The sequence below is a fragment of the Aotus nancymaae genome, unplaced genomic scaffold, assembly GCF_030222135.1.
Source record: "Aotus nancymaae isolate 86718 unplaced genomic scaffold, 86718_ANA_hifiasm-v0.15.2.pri h1tg000059l, whole genome shotgun sequence".
In the NCBI taxonomy this organism is placed as follows: domain Eukaryota; kingdom Metazoa; phylum Chordata; class Mammalia; order Primates; family Aotidae; genus Aotus; species Aotus nancymaae.
In genome coordinates this window covers 10,100,563-10,119,595 of record NW_026988473.1, presented here as the reverse complement: position 1 = coordinate 10,119,595, position 19,033 = coordinate 10,100,563, and the positions used below count along the sequence as shown (strand labels likewise).

At 40.0% G+C, this 19,033-nt stretch overlaps 1 protein-coding gene across 4 annotated transcripts; it reads left to right on the top strand.

Annotated features, from left to right (window-relative positions):
- The first annotated feature begins 1,856 nt into the window (after positions 1 to 1,856).
- On the top strand, positions 1,857 to 17,996 carry MS4A6E (membrane spanning 4-domains A6E). 4 transcript variants are annotated; one of them, XM_021676595.2, is made up of 7 exons: positions 5,405 to 5,532; positions 7,069 to 7,269; positions 8,638 to 8,798; positions 9,189 to 9,323; positions 11,551 to 11,607; positions 14,346 to 14,555; positions 16,498 to 17,138. In XM_021676595.2, the coding sequence occupies exons 3-7, from the start codon at positions 8,652 to 8,654 to the stop codon at positions 16,600 to 16,602; spliced, it is 654 nt and encodes a 217-aa protein (XP_021532270.2). In that variant the 5' UTR covers positions 5,405 to 5,532; positions 7,069 to 7,269; positions 8,638 to 8,651; the 3' UTR covers positions 16,603 to 17,138. The 4 variants fall into 4 exon arrangements, with proteins under 4 accessions (XP_021532285.1, XP_021532270.2, XP_021532266.2 ...); XM_021676610.2 differs by lacking the exons at positions 5,405 to 5,532; positions 7,069 to 7,269; positions 9,189 to 9,323; positions 11,551 to 11,607 and adding exons at positions 1,857 to 1,885; positions 2,286 to 2,287; positions 17,420 to 17,996 and having other exon boundaries at positions 16,498 to 16,598; XM_021676591.2 differs by lacking the exons at positions 5,405 to 5,532; positions 7,069 to 7,269 and adding an exon at positions 17,397 to 17,453 and having other exon boundaries at positions 8,652 to 8,798; positions 16,498 to 16,596.
- Positions 17,997 to 19,033: the final 1,037 nt, after the last annotated feature.

Below are 19,033 nucleotides of genomic sequence, written 5' to 3'. Positions count from 1 at the left end.
TAACTTGCTCCCATCTCTTGAATGTATGCTTTCAGCTTGGGGCTGGACATCAAAATGAGGAGAGCCACAGTCTGGGTGGGGCTCAGTAACCTCACAGTGCTTTATAAGCGAGCTATCATCTAGGAGGGTCCTTTACCCCTTACACCAGCAGCAAAGTGCTTCAACTCTTGTCAATTACTTTCAATAATTGATTTCTTTTTTTTTTTTTTTTGGGGACAGAGTCTTGCTCTGTCCTCAGGCTGGAGTGCAGTGGTGTGATCTCAGCTCACTGCAACCTCCAGGTCCCAGGTTGAAATGATTCTCCTGCCTCAGCCTCCCGAGTAGCTGGGACTACAGGTGCATGCCACCACGCCCAGCTAATTTTTGTATTTTTTAGCAGAGATGGGGTTTCAACACGTTGTTGGTCAGGATGGTCTTGATCTCTTGTCCTCATAATCCACCTCCCTCAGCCTCCCAAAGTGCTGGGATTACAGGCTTAGGCCACTGCGTCCGGCTTGAATTTTTATCTTAAGTTGTTTTTTTCTACTTAGTGTTCTCTTCCATATTTAGAGAATAATGACAGTATTCCCATTTTACCTCCAACTCTGAAGCCACAGAAACTGTGTCCATAACAGGATCACTAAATGGCCTAAATGACATGTATGCATATGTATATACACGAACACACATATGTATGGAATATATATAAATTTGTATATTTTTGAAAATATATTTAAATATATAATTTTAATATGTACATATGTATATTATTTGAAAATAAATTTAAGTATATAAAGAACTTGTATATTTGATACAAATTTATATATATTTCAAACCAATATATGCATATACTTTTTTTCTTACATTATAAAACTCTGACAGCATCTGCATGTAAGATAAGAGTCCTTATTTTGTTGTTGACAATGATTATCCTTCCCAGAATCTAGATTAGAAAATTTAGTTATTTAGTATTTGGTTGTACTATTTCAATATTTCGATTGAATTTATTTTGGAACTAGAAATTAGCCTGCAAATTCTGCAAGTTTTGCTTAGAAATGTATCATATGCATATATTTGTTTTAGCTGACCTAGAAAATGAACAGTTTATATTTCACTTTTTTGTTTTCTATCTAAAAGACATTTGATTAAAGACGAAAATCCGTTCAAAGTCTTTGTAAATGTGATATATTCTCTATTTCCAATCATATTGCCCAAGTCAGAATCTATTATTTTCCACAGGCAGATATTTGAAAGGACTCAATAAACAACGCAGAATGTACTTACATAAGGCTTTTACCTAAAGGCAGGCGGTACAATGCAGCAAGAGAGAGCAGGCAAGCACTGGAGACATTCCACAGTATAAGCTCCCCACAGGTCTAACCAGACACATGGACCAGGCCAGTTTCTGACTTGAACTGCCCAATCTATGCAAGAAACTCTCTGTATCCCATTGAATAGTAAGTAGTCAACACAGGCTTGTCAAACCCATTAGGCTAGCTGCAAGTTATTAGCAAAGAAACTGACCTTGGGGCTTGCCAAGAGAGTTTAAATGATTCTAAACTTCACATTATAAATTCCAATGTTCTTAGCTTGATAAAGGGTCAAAATCTATACATTCAGGCATCCCCAGGCTGAAGATAGAGCTCTTAAGTACCCCTGTAAATTACCTCTATCTCACAATATCTTCATTCAACAAGTATTTATTAAGCATCTACTACATTCCAGGCACTGCTGGGAGGGTCTAGAATAAGGGCACTTATCCTTTAGAGAACAAGGGCACTACTGGGAATATAGAGCGAACTAATTGAGCTGTCTGTGACCTCGTGGAGCTGACACTGCAGTTTGATCCTACAGTTATCCTTTAGAAGGCAGTTTTAGCACATTCAATGTGAGTTCTCAGTTAAAAGTGAAAACGAAAACTTGGCATAGTTTCTAAACTTTAATTTTTTCTGATAATTAGCCTCTTTTCATCATACTAAAACTTCACTGAATTACAAACTTGAGAGGGGAAAAAAAGATTTAATTTAATCCCTGAGTTTTTTGGTTGTGTGTTACCCAGCAATATAACACAATAACACTGAAGAGAAGTCAAACTTACAAAAAACGCATGCCATATGATTTCATTAATTAACAGACCAAAGCCAACCAAACTAATCACAGGTATTAGAGGTTGAGATGGTGGTTACTCTTGGGGTATAGTGGCTGGAAGGGAGCAAAAGGGCTCTATACCTTCTTAGTAAGAGCTATTTTCTAATTTTTTAACTGGAAGGAACACACATGTCTTCACTTTCTGATAATTCATTGAGCTGTACATTTATGATTTATGCACTTTATGTGCCCTTCCAACTAAAACATTGGCATTCAGTCCCTGTCTCAGGCTCTGTTTTCTAGTGAAAACAGACAGGGGGTGCTTTAGCTGACATCTACTACATTGCAGGCACTACTGGGAGTATAGAATAAACTAATCGGGCTGTCTGTGACTTCTTGAAGCTGATGGTCTAGTTTCATTCTAGAATTACCCTTTAGGAGGCAGTTTAATACATTCAACGTGAGTTTTGAGTTAAAAGTGAAAATGAAAAGTTAGCATAGTCCCTAAACCTTTTTTTTCCTTATCGTTAGCCCCTTTTCACCATACTGAAACCTCCTGACCTACACACTTGAGAGGAATAATACAGATTTAATTTAATCCCTGAGTGTTTTGGTTGTGTGATACCCGGCAACATATTACAATAATACTGAAGAGACGTCAAGCACACACGAAAATACATGCCATGTGATTCCACTAATTAAAACACCAAAACCAACAAAACTAATCATGGGCATTACAAAAAGAGGAACACAATGCAACTCTAGAAACTAACTTTAAAGAAATAAATATCTATGAGTTACATGATCTTGTAAAGATATTTAAACACCCATATTTATTGCAGCATTATTCATAATAGCCAACAGATGGAAGCAACTCAAAAGTGCATCAATGGATGAATACAGAAAATGTGGTATAGACGTACAATGAAACATGAACCAGCCTTACAAAAGAGGAAATCCTATCACATGCTAAAACATGGGTGAAACTTGGGCATCTTGTGACAGCCCAAGGGGTTCACCTTTCCCACTGCCTAGACAAAGCTGCTTTATCAGAACAGGGGAATTGCAATAGAGAAAGAGAAATTCATGCAGAGCCAGCTTCATCCGAAACTGGAGTTTTATTACTACTCAAATCAGTCTCCTGGAGCATTTGGGGAGCAGAGTTTTTAAGGATAACTTGGTGGATGGGAGGAAGTCAGTGAGCCAGGAGTACTGATTGGTCAGAGATGAAATTATAGGGAGTCAGAACTATCTTCTTGCACTGAGTCAGTTCCTGGGTGAGGGCTACAAGATCAGATGAGCCACTTTATTGATCTGGGTGGTGCCAGCTGATCCGTCAAGTGAAGGGTCTGCAAAATATTGCAAGTACTGATCTTAGGAGCATTTTAGGGAGGGTCAGAATCTTGTAGCCTTCAGCTGCATGACTCCTAAACCGTAATTTCTAATCTTGTGGCTAATGTTAGTCCTACAAATGCAATCTAGTCCCCAGGCAAGAAGGTCTGCTTTGGGAAAGGGCTGTTACCATCTTTGATTAAACTATAAACTACATTTCTCCCAACGTTAGTTCAGCCTACACCCAGGAATGAACAAGGACAGGTTGGAGGTGAGAAGCAAGATGGAATCAGTTAAGTTAAATTTCTTTCACTGTCTCAGTCATAATTTTGCAAACATTGTTTCAATCTCATGCTAAGTAAAATAAGCCATCACAAAAAGACAAATACTGTATGATTCCTCTTAATAAAGAAGTTATTAATAAATAATTTGTAGACAGCTAGAAAACGTATAGGTTCTCAGTGGAAATTTTCCTGTAATAAGAAGCAACCCCTGGAACCATTTATTTTCTAACAGAAAAGGCAACTTAGAGAGCCAGACCAGCAAGCTTTGATATCCAAATGTTGGCAATTAGAAACTAGGTCCACCTAAGATGGCCAAATGGCAATTCCCACCCTTTTATCCTTGTCACCACATGTGCCAGTGTGCAGTGTGATGGCCACCTCCAGATAACACATGTGTGTGTTCAGGACATCATGGTGGCCCACAATTGCATATTAAGGTGAAAGACCCACGTTTTTCATGGGCTACATGAATGACACCCCTGGTCAAACCAATCCCCTGGGTCCTATGCAATAACCAACTACTTTTCAGCCACACACGGGGTTTCTCTTTGTTCAGAGCCCCTCTCCCTCTGTCTCTGTACGAGGAAGCTGTTTTCTTCTTTCTTTTTTCTTGCCCATTAAATTATTCACGCATTAAAACCACTCCGCATGTCTCCATATCATTTATCCAATTAGTGCAAGACCAAGGACCCTGGTCATCATCCAGTCATTGGAGCTATATCACTCTCACATGAGGTATCCAAAGTAGACACAGAACAAATATGGAACAGAAATTAGAATGGGGTTACCAGGGATTAGGAGCAGGAAGGAGAGTAGTAGTTGTTGTTCAAGGGGTATACAGTTTCCGTTTTGCAAGATGAAAAAGTTCTAGAGATCTGTTACACAGCAATATGAACATAATTAATACTACCGATCTATACACTAAAAAGTGGTTAAGATAATAAATTATATGTGTTTTATTTGACAATTTAAAATTTTTTAAATTAAACATTAAAAATTGATTTAAAGAGAATATTGCTTTATTTCTTGCATACCTGCCTTTACACAGAACACACAAAAATTCCTTTTGCTCCTAGGTCAGTGGTTCTCAACATGGATGTGAGGGGATTTTGTTCTCCCTCCATCAAGAGACATTTGACAATATCGGATGACGTTTCTGGTTGTTACACATAGGGTGGGGTTGTGCTGGCATAGGCCAGGGAGTCAGCTGAGCATCCTACAGTGCCCTGGATAACCACCTACCACAAACAATTACCCAGTCCAAAATGGCATTGTAGCTTATTTGAGTAACATGTCCTAGATTATTAATCAGAATGTGTTATCGATATATCAGTGTTTTCCCTTCTAGTCAGGTTGGTAGAGTTCAGACTCGAAAAAAACTGAGAATGTAAAAGGCTGAATGAGCGTAAGCTGAAAGACCAGAGAGAGGAGTCTTGTTCGGAGTTCACTGAAGCCAAAACGGAAAAAAGGGAGGTTAGGCAGAGGAAGACAGTCAACAGACCACTTAGAAGCCATAATTCTGTAGGGTTCTGTGCTAAGCACCTTACATGTGTTGTCTCATATAATCCTTAAAATCAGAGATCATTTTAAATTAAATAGCACAAAGAAAAACAGAGTGGAGAGGGAGCCTTTGCTTGGGTAGCCAACTTTAACTGCTTTATTGGCACATTCCCCTAAAAAAAAGGTGGTGTGATTGCTCCTGACGTGGCCGGCTCCTGCTTAATCAAAGCTCAGAAGGAGAGCTGCATTCCACCGTTTCACAGATGCTGTGAAGGTGACAAAGATGCAGAGCACCCAAGGGAAAAACAGCTGGCACTCTGAGAAAGGGGAAGGGGCACCAGGAGCTCAGGTGAGCAAGGTTGGAGGTGTTATAAGTAAAATTTCCATGCCGCAAAAGAAATAGCACTTGAAGATAAATCCTCTCAGAAAGGCAGTTTACTTCTATAGAAGGGTGTGGTTCACAGATGTAGCAACGGTGGCTGAATGTTTGGACAAGGGGGGAAAGGGGTACTTGTGCCTCATGGGGGTCATCCCTGCTGCTGTGTCATTCCCCTATAGGCTAGGGTTAGACCGTACAAGCTAGACTAATCCCGACTGGCTATTTTAAAGAGAGCAGAGGTCCAAGCTGGAGTGGCAGGGTGGGTGTTTTGGCCAGAAGGATGGTTACAAGTGGGTCAGAGCAGGTAGCCAGGAGTGATCTAGGTCAAAGAAGGTGACCAGAGCAGGTGACTGGAGCAGGTAACTGGGATGAATCAGGACAGAGCCGGGGGCCGGGGGAACAGATTTGAACTACAGATTAGAACCCATAGAGAAGGTTGTTTACTGGAATTACAAGGAAGTTAAACCTTAAAATAGAGAATTAAAGAATAAGTGAGCTGAACATACCGACATACTGATTCTCTCTGAAGAGCAAATTGGGGTTCACTACAACAGAGGTAATTCTGCCCCTCTTTCTGGGTGAGTCCATTCCCCTTCTCAGACTCATGGTGAGAACTTAAGCCAATTACATTTCGTAGTGTCTGTATCATTCAGACCCTGAGAATTAATCCAGCCTTTCTAAATGGCGCTTCTTAAGTCTTTTTTCAATAGAAGAGTTAATGTTTTGAATTAAGCGCAGAACCCATGGGCCTCTGTTGTGACAGTGATGGTTCAGGTTGTGTTTCTGGGTTCATTCTGCCAGCTGCCCCAAGGAAAGGAGGAAGGAAGCTTGCAGGGTGGGGCTGTGCAGTCACCTGGCTGACTCAGGTTTCCTTACCTGATACATTAAAGTCAGCTTCCAAACAATGCCCAGCCAAGGGTTTGAAGTGGCACAGTGGCTCTGTCCTCACAAAACCAGCCTACATGTGAGTTTGTTGAATTTGTTTAGGTCCTGCTAAATCTTTCCCATTTGTTCCTTCTCAAGCTTCACTACTTCCCTAGAGTAGCCCTACCTTTCCAGAGGGCAAAGATGTTGCTACAGAAAGAGAGTAGCCAGAGCAGGAAGGTGACTTTAGGGTAGGTGGCAATTGGACAATGAGTGTTGAAAGGCTGCTTTCAGCCTGCCAAGAGTTTGCTTGGGGAACTAGAAAAAGAAAAAAAATAAAATAAAAAACAAAATATATACATAAAAAACAAATTTTTAAGAAAGTTTTTTTTCTATATTCTATACTACAATTAGCTATGTATTATTGAATGTTAATTGAAAGCAATATCATCATTATTGCTGTGATTATTATGGTTACTTATATATGATAGAATATTGTTATTTATATTATAACTACTAGCAATATTACTATTATTAGTTATATATTATTGGATGCCTCAAAGCAGCATAGGCTTTTTATAAATATTTTTGCTCATCTTTGTGACAATTCTCCAGTGTTGGTGTTGCTCCTCTATTTAACAGATTAGATAAATGAGGCTCTAAGAACAGACTGGCCTAATAACGGGTAACTTGAACGTCTCAAAGTGGCAATTCACACATAAAGCTCCGTGACTCATGAATTCTCACAGTCATAAGTTGGTTCTTTTCGTGATTTTTCTGAAGTTGCTAGAAGTTTACAGAAAAGGAAGTGCAGGCACATTTCATTTCACAAATCTACAACCTGTAAGAATCACATCCTGTATAGCTGCAAACACTGGAATAAGGAAGGGCGGATGACTTTCAGAAGATGAAGGTATGTAGAAACCATTGATGGGACTGTCTGAGAACCCAGACACTGTCCAGCTCCCTCCTGGGAGCTTCTGAGGACTCAGCTGGAACCAAGGGGCACAGGTAGGTAATGCTGAAAGACTTTTCTCATCTCACCATTCCCTTGCTGTAACCTCGTTGGAGGAGTAATTTGACTTGAAACTCCTTGACAGCAGTTAAGAGACACTAGAGCATTTTGGAGTGAGCGAATGGAAGGAGCATCTGGTTTTAACTCTGTTTCTTCTGTATTCTAACTGCATGATCCTGGTGAGTCACTTACTTAAGGTTGTATAATTAATGGGAGCAGAGCTCTTGTCTCTTCAAATGTTCTTAGGCCATTTGCAAACAGGGCAGTCTGTGGGCTGAGAATGGTGCAGTGAAAAGAGATCAGCAACAAACACCGCAGCCAACTTTGTCCTTATGCTAACAAGTGGAGGATCCAGGACACGAGCCCATGTGTTATGACTCCAAGACTTGTTTTCATACCACTGCATGCAGCTACTTCTCCAGCCTGAGTAAACTCAGACACAGGCTGGCATTGCCAGGTGGAAAAGTAGGAAGAGGTAGAATGATGTAGAGATTTATGCAAAGGCTTCACACTCGAGGAAAGCTGGGATCCAAGGCTGGCTTTAGAGCTTCCCAGCTGTGTGAACAGGGTTGAACAGTAAGGGTAACTGCAAATATTTCTTCAGCATTAGCTCTATGCCATGCATATATGCAATGTGTATATTATTTGCATTCATAACTTAAACTTTACTTTGCATTTTCTTATTTATTACATGTTTTTACTAACTTACTGACATGTAGGGCTGTTGTAAGGATTAAAACCACTGCATGATGAGAACTAAGAGCATGTCTAGTAAAATATGATAAACATATCTAAGATGAATGCTAATAAATTGTATTAGATAAAAATTAGATAAGCAGAGTTCATTTATTAGTCTAAAACATTCATCAAATATATGGCAATATAGAGGAAGGGGAGACTGTTGCATATTGCAAATTTTGCAAGACCATTTGCCTCTGGATATTGGGACCTCTCAAGATTCATGCTGCTGCCATCCTGTGATGTGTTTCTTATATATAATGGACTGTGTCAAACATTATGAAAAAATCCTCATGAAACCAAGGTTGTGTGGTTTTCACTGCTCCATACTGTCAGTTTCTTTTTCTAACAGACAGGCCAAGTCTGGACTAATTGGCAGAAACTGACTTACCAGTTTTGCAGCCAGAATCTGAGAGCTCTGTACTTTTTAAGAATTAAATCTATTTTTTCTTCCACAGTTGGCAGCACCATCATGACATCACAACCTGTTCCCGATGAGACCATCATAGTGCTCCCATCAAATGCCATCAACTTCTCCCAAGCAGAGAAACCCAAACCCACTAACTGGGGGCAGGATAGCCTGAAGAAACGTCTACAGGCAAAAGTCAAAGTTATTGGGGTAAATCTCATTCAGAGCATGCTGGAGGTGGGTTGGGGGAAGGGGGAAGGGATGATGTATGTTTTGGGACTGGACATCCATTGTGAGTGTGGAGACCCTTAAGTTTTGCCAGAGGGACTTAAGGGTAGAAATCATTTGGAGAAAACTGTCCCAGAACTTTTGCACAAGAGGTTGTATTAAAAGTATTTATTCCTGGCCAGGTGCAGTGGCTCATGCCTCTAATCCCAGCACTTTGGGAGGCCAAGGCAGGCAGATCAAGAGGTCAGGTGATCTGCCCGCCTTGGCCTCTCAAAGTGCTGGGGTTACAGGCGTTAGCCACTGCACCTGGCCTGGCAGGGTTACATTACAAATACTGGTTTTAATCCTTAGTCCTCCTTTCTCTTTCCACAGATTATCCAGATCTTGTGTAGTATGAAGGTGTTAAGCTTGGGAATCACTTTGGCATCTGCTTCCTTCTCTCCAAATTTTACGCAAGTGATTTCTACGCTGCTGAAATCTGCTTACACGTTCATAGGACCCTTGTGGGTAAGGAGAGTTTCTGAAGAGGGAAGCATGGGAGAAGAGGGGAGGAAGATGCCAATAGTTTAAACTCTCCACCTACCACCTTGCTATGTTCTGTCTGCCAGGAGTGAGGAGTCCATGGTGAAACTTGTTCTCCTGTGTGTATAGTTCAGGGAGGACTGAGTGGGATAGGATGACAAGGGTTGACTGATTTTGATCAACGTATCAGACTCAAATAAGCATTTCTTTTAAAGATCATCTTGTTTTTTACCTTATCATCTTGAGCTGTGATGAAGCTAGTGACAAAACATCCATAAATTAGGATAAAGTTGGGAAGGACCTTTTTACCTTAAAAAAAATGAGCATCAATGGAAGACATGATACACTTACAGAAAAACCACACAGATGCTTGTGGGGATTATGGAGGAAGGGAAACTTTCACCTCTGAGCATTTTGAAAATGCTTTTACTGCATTAACTGATGCCCAGGGAAGGCTGAGCACTTGTCTATGTCCCAGTGATGGACTGGAAATTCCTCTGAAATAGCTGCAGGTCTGGGGTTTCAAAAGGACTTAGTAGTCCTTTTCTCAGAAAACTGCTTTCTCTTAGATTGAGGCTTTCTCATAATTAAGCTTCTCTTTCAACTTCCTGGAACTCCGTACCTGTCATTAGCTCCTTTTTTACATTTGTTTATTTGATGCATCAAGAAGTCCACCTTTTTGTCTGTCTTGTCCATTTTTCCTCTTTTATTATCTAAAGCTTCATTTGGATTTGGATCTCAAAGGGTTTTCCCAAATGACCTTTTTTCTGTGTTAAGATCCATGCAAGGCTATTACATTACACTATATTACATTTCGCCATGACATCTCAGGCTGCTTTAGACTTGCTCAGATTTTCTTTTTCCTTGAGGACTTTGATAGTTCGGGGTAGTACTGGATGAGATTTTTATAGAATGTTCCTAAATTGGGGTTTGTCTGATATTTTTCTGCTGTTTAGACTTCAGTGAATTTTTGGCTGATGATGACAGAGGTAAAGCACCATTTTCATCAAGTCACATCAAGGGTCATGCTACCAACTTATCGTCACTGATACACTTTACCTTGGTCATGTGTTTGGGATAGTGTTTTCCAGGTTTCTATTCTGTAAAGTTACTACTTCTTTCCCTCCTCTTTCTATAATCCATTCTTTAAAAGTAAATCACTAAGCACAGTCCAACTTTGAAGGGGCATCTAGTTCATATTTTTAAGGACTTGTGATTTGTTTATATAGACAAATAATTAAATGCCTGGGTCACAGGAATCACAACTTTTCTTTGAACTTTGTCTCCCTTTTTTCTAACTGTCAAATAATTTTCTGTTCCTTAATGGTTGTAAATCTGCTAGATCACGAATACTCTAGACGATGAAAATTTCTTTGATTGTGTAAACACAGCTTTGAAGGTTTCTGCCATCCATTCTTGTCTTTCCTTCTGTTCTCATTGACCATTTTATCTTAAACTGGGGAGCCAGCAATGTAAGATCCATGTCTCTGACCTCCCATATCTGTTAGCTTTTCCCATCTTTTCTTTTCTTTTCTTTTCAAGAAGACCTGGTAACAACATTTCTCTGCCCTTCCAAAAAACTGAAGAGGAGGGAGTACTTCCAAACTCATTTTATGAGGCCAGCATTATCTTGATGTCAAAGGCAGACAAAAACACACAAGAAATCTCCAGGTCAATATCCCTAATGAACATTGATGCAAAAATCTTCAACAAGATACTGGCAAACTGAATTCAACTACATGTTAAAAGGATCACTCCCTATAATCAAGTGAGATTTATTACAGGGATACAGTCCTGGCTTAACACACATAAATCAAATGTGATGCATCACATCAGTATAACGATGTATGAAAACCACATGATTCTCTCCATTTCTTTTCTATTTCCATACCATTGCTTTCATGTCCTTCTCTAAAGAACATCTTATACCAAAATTTTCTCATTTCATTAAGAAAACAAATGTTATTTCCTGGCTTTTAAGGTCTTTATTTTGTTTATTTGGATATATTTCTGCTATCTTTTGTTTTCCTGTTGCTATCTGAACACTCTATGGGCAAACAGGATAAGTCTATGTCTTTAAATGGATCTTGCCTCATTGATCTTGTGTTCCCCAGGGCTCTCCCCATGAGAGTTTTCTATAAACATTGTGATAGTGACATTGCAGTTTCTCTTTACATGGAAACTCACCTGACCATTTTCTCTTTTATCTTAGTTTGTCATCTCTGGCATTCTATCAATTGTCACAGACAAAAGGTTAACCAAGCTTTTGGTGAGTATGAGAACTATAACCCACAACTCAATGGTTCAAAATGAAACTAAGGACTCATTAGGGCCAGTCTTCCTACTTTGAAAAGCTGAAAACTCAGTTCCAGAGCAGTTAGTTGTTAGAGTCAGTAGCTGCACCTGGATGCTCCATAGCCTTGTTCAGAGCACATTTCTCCAATTATTGTACCCTACATCAGAGTCTGCATTCAGGGAATCATAACATCCTTTCAGCCGGTGTCCAAGAATCTATCACAGAAAAATCGTGCTTATTTCTGATGCCCTTTTGGTGATAATTGGCCTTCAAGTTTAGGTTTTCAATGGCAAGGAAGCTGACAGTGTTGTAAAGAGGTCTATTGGTTGGGGTTCACTGTTTAAGCCCAGATGTTACAACCCTTGAAAAAAATGAGTCAACGTGCTGCTTATGTGTGGTACTATGTCTCATTCTTTCATCAATCTCACCAGAAAGATAATACTTTTGTTTGAGTATAAATTTTTGCACCCTAAAAGTTGTCCTTAGTCATTTGTATTGGCTAAGAAAAAAAAAAAGCTTTACCTGCCTTTACCTCCTATTCCAGCAAAAACTAGAGTTGAAAGTGGCAGGGAGAGAAAGGCTGGATTATAGCAAGAAGTGTTTCTTGTCTGTAAAGTTTCATTAAATCTTCACTTAATCCTATATCCCTCAAAGGGTTGATGTTGGAAATTATGTGAGAGAATGTCATATAATTTAATTGCACAGAAACTCAATTTGGAAACTGTGGCTACAAAAAGCTCCCAAAGCCATCAAGAAAAATCCCAATTCTTTTTTTCCCTCGTTGGTATTTAGAGATTATTTGGAACTCTGAGTTACACTCCAAACCTTCTACGATGGAAATGAAATGTAACTTTCTGTAATGGTGGAAATGCACTACAGTTGTACTGTACAATATGGCAGTCACATGTGGCTACTGATGATGTGAAATATAGATAGTGCAACTGAATAAAAATTTCACTTAATTTTACTTTAAATATAAATAGTCAATGTGGCTATTGGCAATAATACTGAGTATAGCCTAGCACAAGGGTAGTGTTTTCAAACTTCTAGGAGGAAATATCTGGGCCTCTACCCCCAGAGAATAATCCCACAGTGAACATGCAGGAAGCTCCAGGATGCAGGATGTGGTCTCAGGGTGGGCTCAGGCTCACCAGAGACATTCAGGCTTTAGTGAGTTCTCCTCTTGTCACACATTGTACCAGCCCTTTCTGAGATTGCAGAAGAGTGCCATCTCAAGGCAAATCTAGCTTATTCTAAGAAATATATACTCTGGGCATCAGGACTACCACTGGCTACTAAAAGCCCCAGGAGTATACACTTTAGTCATTATGTTGGGAAAACAGGGTCCCGAATCATTAACTGGTGAGTTCCTAAAAGAAGTGCCCATGTGGGATTAACTAACACTCTACTGTACAGCTGTGGGGTGTGCCCTGGAGGCTGCCTACCTATAACTGTAGCTTTCAAAATGCTCTTAGCTCAGTTCTCTTTTCTGTGTGAGTTGGAGTAGAAAGGAAGTCACTCTGAGATCAGTTTATTTATTCCCTTTACTTTATAAATGTAGAAATGAGAACCAGAGTGAGAAATAAAACCAAGGAACTGAGTACCCAAAGGAACAAGCTAAGTCAAGTCTATACTGTGACCTCAATTTCTTGATATCCAATCCAGACCTTTGTCTTCTACCTCCCACTGCCTCCCACACATGACACCATCCCTGGGCCTGCACCTAGACCTCTGTCCACAGCCATCCCATGCTGCTCTAAATGTGGCCAATCATATGCCTGCTCAGGTTCTAGGGCCTGCCTGAGACTCAGAACCAGCCCTTCATACTCATGTTTCAGAGGTGTGCTTTTGAGGGAGGCAATTTGCACGCAACAGTGCACTATTAGGTTGGTGCAAACGTAATTGCAGTTTTGCCATTGAAAGTAGTGTCAAAAACCGAAATTACTTTTGCACCATGCTAATACACCATCCACCTTTCCTGTGTGGCTGATGCTTCCACGAGGGGTTTCTGAGTTGGCCAAGAGAGAAACTGCATCTGGTACATTGCCACCTTTGCTGTTGGTCACACTCACAGTAATTTTGCAGGCTAGCCTCATGGAGGCCCTACTACCGGTCCCAGAGAAAGAATTTAGGAGAGTAACATTCTTTTTTTTTTTTTTTTTTTTTTTTGAGACAGAGTCTTCCATTGTTACCCAGGCTGGGGTGCAATGGCACAATCTCGGCTCACCGCAACTTCCGCCTCCTGGGTTCAGGCAATTCTCCTGCCTCAGCCTCCTGAGTAGCTGGGATTACAGGCATGGGCCACCATGCCCAGCTAATTTTTTGTATTTTTAGTAGAGACGGGGTTTCACCATGTTGACCAGGATGGTCTCGATCTCTTGACCTCGTGATCCACCCGCCTCGGCCTCCCAAAGTGCTGGGATTACAGGCGTGAGCCACCGCACCCGGCCCAGGAGAGCAACATTCTCTACCACACCACCGAGGTCCTGCTTAAGGGCAACCAGTTCATATATTCATTCATTAAGCCAAGATTTACCTTAGAGATTCAGAGATTTTTGCTGGACACTGAAGAGGCATACAGCAATGAATGATCATTCCTAGACTTCCTGAGGGAGACAGATAAGGGAATAACTTGCAATGTAATGGCAAAAAGTGGTAAGAGAGATTCGCAGAGCATTGGGAATGATCCCTACCCAGCATTTCTCTTTCAGGTGCACAGCAGCCTGGCTGGAAGCATTCTGAGCACTCTGTCTGCTCTGGTGGGTTTCAGTATCCTGTGTGTCAACCTGGCTGCATTAAATCCTGCCTCACTGCAGTGTGAGTTGGACAAAAGGAATGTACCAACCAGACGTTTACTTTATTATGATTATTATGAATCACCTTACACCATGGACTGCTATAGAGCCAAAGCCAGTCTGGCTGTAAGTATTTTATAGATGGGATGTTCTAATTTTATGGGGCTTCTGAAAACTTCGATTTCTTATTATTCCTTCCTTTGAAAATTTCTCTGCTAATTCTGGTTTCGGCATCTGGAGGAAGGCCAGGGTTATGTAAATCAAAGGCAGACTACGTGGATGAAATCAAGGGGATTAGATACTAATAGAGTGGAATTGAAAATGTCAAATCAGGTTGATGATAAAAAACCAAAGCATATTTTGTAGAATTTCTTCATTATCAAACTAATTTTGGAGAGGCATAAATTATGAGTTTGTCAAACTGAGAATGTTGGTATGCAGAGCGGTGAATTCGGATTGGCAAACAGAACAGAAAGACTCAGGTGACCAGAAAGTGCCAACAAAGAAACCTGGTATGTGTGTGTGGTAGGGGGTCAGTTTCGTCTAAAAAGACATCAGACTAAAGGCTAGGAAATAGAGAATAGGAAATAGGGGATTAGACAGTAAGTGCTGCTCCTTCTAATGATCACAATAATGAATAATACTAATCAGGTGAGAAGGCAACATTATTGTTGCTTTTTGTTCTAACTGGAGTGTGATATATGAAATCAGGAGAAAAGAAATATAGGGAAATAGCGCAACTGAGAATGATTGCAGGAGAATTCTCTCTCTTTGGAAGAAGAAAAACAATGAAGTTTGGCTAACAGAAATAATATATGTCTGAAGTTGAAAGATTAAGGGGCATGTGCATGGTCAGCAACACACTGTGAGGAAAACAGGCAACATAAGAGTAAGGCAGTTGCAGAATATTTATTGTTCTGTAATCATAAAAATAAGATCAGCCAAGAACTCAGTGGGAAGATGGACAGATAGAAAGATCTGGTCAAAGTCATGCCTGCACAGCACTCATTATAAAGTGGACCTTCCTCCCAGGGTAATGGTATAATGAGGAAAAAGTACAAGCAAATGAGGCTGACAGGAACAGTACAAAGTAACACCTGGCACAGCCAATTCCACCTTGAAAAAAATTCTGGAGAGAAATTTGGGAGTGATAAAGTATAAATTCATGATGGGACAGTTTTACATTAGAAATAAGAGAGAGTCTGTTGAGTTTGCTTGCTGGAACTATTTCTAGATAATGGGCACAAGGTGTATCTTCTCTTTAACTGTATGTAAATACCACAAAACAAAAGTTCATGTGATCAAATTATCTATCTTTATTATCAGATGGCCAGTTCTGCACGAAGAGTCTCAAGGCAGAAATGGTAGAACCCATCCTTTTGAATTGGTGTTGATGATTAGCAATTCTGACCGTTTACTACCTTCACTGTTTTTTTCCAAGCCTTAAAACCACCAAAGAAAGCAAAAATAAAAACATAAACAACAACAAAAACAACAAAAATAAAACACATCCAGAGGGGTTCAGATACGTAGACAGGGATGTCAGTACTGAATTTTACAAAGGGCTTACTCAGCCAAAATCTCCTTGATCCTCACAAATCCCTCAGAAAGAAATGTTAGTCTGCATATTTGATACACGAGGAAACAGGAGCTAGAGAAAGAGAGAGACTCGTCCAGGCTTACACAGCTACTAAGCAGGAAAGGTGAAGCTAGAATGGAGCTGCTGACTCTCAGTCCTGGGAGTTATTGCACCACATGGCTTTCTCACTGAGTGAATAAAGTCATCAGAACTATCGATGTCTCAGAGAAGTAAGAAACAATTGTGCGAAGTGGATTAGTTGATTTAGTTACTACTCATCTTCCCTTCTCCTCTCAAGGAAATGAATGAGTGAAGGGGTTGAATTTAGACAATTGTGAGGTGTGGGAGGAGAAGTTTTGTTTTCCTGGTGGTGTCCATACTTCATTCTCTAATGGTTGAGGTGGTCTTCATCTCTATGGTCACCTCTCAACCAGGCGTGAAGGCTTCAGCTGACCCAAGCACCACAATTTTTTATTTCTTGACTTTCAGGGAACTCTGTCTCTGATGCTGATTTGTACTGCAGTGGAGTTCTGCCTAGCTGTGCTCACTGCTGTGCTGCGGTGGATACAGACTCAGTCTGACTTCCCCGTGTGAGTGTGCTTGCTGGCTTCGCTTAATCTTGCCTAGTGCGTCTTATCTCTGTACCGTGTTGAGTATGTTGTCAAGAGTGGTAGAAGGAAATATCAGCCAGCCATGAAATACACATGGAAGGTCATTTTCCTGGTAATGGAAGACAGAGAGGAAAAGCAGATGGCAGTTGAGTAGCTCAGAAGTTGAGAGTTCACTGGATATGAAAACACTTAAACATGAGAAATCAACTGGTTCAACCTTCCCACTTTGTCAGTGGAGGGAATGAGACTCTGGGAAGTCAAATGACTTGCCTGGCTTGCCTGGCATTGTGCTATGAGTTCGTGCCTGTGCTGAGGACACTAGAACCCGGCTTGCCTCCCTCCTAAGCAGAAACAATTTCTGCCACAACCACTAGTCTCTTGATTAGTATTGACTCAGTAAAGGGCATTTACACATGTGACTAGATCCAGTGAATGTCTTATGCTCTGCTTTTCCTCCTGGTGATCTTAAAATTCTTCTTCCTCTTAAAAGATATATTAAACATGTATTATTGAATCAAATTCCATAGGATACCACCCCTATGGACTCATGGCTTTATTTAACTGAATTTAAAAGCCTTAATTTATACAGAATTTTATTATAGAGAGCAGAATGGATAGTAGGCTGATAAATTGCAATTATTTGAAGAACCTAGTGATCTGCTCCACTTATCTTGGATTAGCGAAGAATTATGTATATAGTTGGAAAAAAATGGCATATATACGTGTATCTTGAACCTGAGTGAAGTCTGAAGACCTAACATAGTTTGTTTCTTCTAGAGTGTGCTTTTCCTGCTTCACAGTTACACTGATACATCGGCGTGTCCTCAGAGATGACTCATGACCCTGGATATGAAGAACCATTGACTTCTTAGGAAAAAAGGGAGAAATAGTAATGGGAAAGTTGATTCTAATGATAACATGGAAAACCTAACCATTATCAAAAAGCAAACTTTAGTTTCCTGCATGTAAACATTTAAAGTAATGAATATTTGTTTCAAAAAAATTATTTCACTGTCATTTAAGGTATGTGTTCATTGGGGATCTCTTGATTTGCCTGATATTGACTTCAGCAAAAGCACAGGGCTGTTAATTACCATTTACTAGACTAGCCAAATAGTCATAGACATATCCCAGAAAACTAGGCAGGATGATGATTCAATGGATCAGAATGAAGCAAAGGATACAACTTTTTCTTCTACCCCTTAGCTGTCAACAGGAGTTAACTGATTTGTCATGGTGCGCAGACTCTTATCACAGGTGCTCGTGATTTATCCCATGTATTTTACTCATTAGTGCATAAAAGCAAACCCCATAATGAAGTCTCACGGTGTATGAAAGTAGCTGGCTTCAAAATAAAATCTTTGAGTGCATATTTTAATACTTATTTTGTTGTTTTTTCCATTAAACACAGAATAAGTCAACAATGACAGACATAAACCCAAATTTGAACTCCATTTTCTCCCCACCAGTATTCAAACAAAACTAATGAGTGAACAAACGCTAACCAGGAATACTTGCCTGTTATGAAGAGAAAACCAGTTCATACTTATTTCCCTATTTCAAAATAAGAAAGACCAATTGTTTCAGCATAAATGTTAAGCCTCACCTTGCCCATGCACATGCGCGCACACACGCAAACACACACAGGTGTGAAAAAGTGTTTCAATTTTACATGAACTTCACTTCTTTGGAAGATCTGGTCATGTTTCCCTTGCTCTGACCCTCTGTAGAAGAGGTCATACTCACTGTATCAGATATCCCGATACTCAAGACATTTCCTCTGCTCTTTTTTTCCAATCTCAAACTGAACTGTCAGTTTCTTTGATTTTAGCTTTAGCTTCAAACTCTGTTTCATTATGTCTTCTCCCTGTCCTTTGTACCCCTCCCTGACACACACCATTTCTTTTATTTATTTACCTATTGTGGACATTCAACATTTATTGATACTTACTGGATAACAGACACTATGCTCGATGCCAGGGCCACCAAAGTGAATAACATACATGATTTGGCTTCAAGAAATTTATAGTCAAATAAGGAAAACAGAGATGACAATGAAATTAGGGATATATACAGGACATTAACTCTTATTTGAGCACAGAATAAAGAATACTATCTTCTGCTTAAAAGAATGTAGAGGATAAACAGGTGTGTGTGTGTGTGTGTGTGTGTGTGTGTGAGAGAGAGAGAGAGAGAAGATAGAGACAGAATGTCCTTCCTTTGAAAGTCCACCCCCTACTATCAATCACATGGTGCCAGCTTCTGCCACAGGAGGGGACCTTTGAGGCACTGTCATTTGTCTGGGGTAATACCACACGTTCATTGTCTCATGCCAAGAAAATTGAAGACGTGGACTCACAAGGAGTGAGTTTAAGAGCAGAAGTTTAACAGATGAAAGAAAGAAGAGCACTTCC

Coding starts and splice junctions, on each gene's coding strand:
- MS4A6E (XM_021676591.2), top strand. CDS start 8,652: ATGACATCACAACCTGTTCCCGATGAGACCATCATAGTGCTCCCATCA. Junction 9,324..11,550: donor CGTTCATAGGACCCTTGTGG/GTAAGGAGAGTT, acceptor CTTTTATCTTAG/TTTGTCATCTCTGGCATTCT. Junction 16,597..17,396: donor AGACTCAGTCTGACTTCCCC/GTGTGAGTGTGC, acceptor TGTTTCTTCTAG/AGTGTGCTTTTCCTGCTTCA.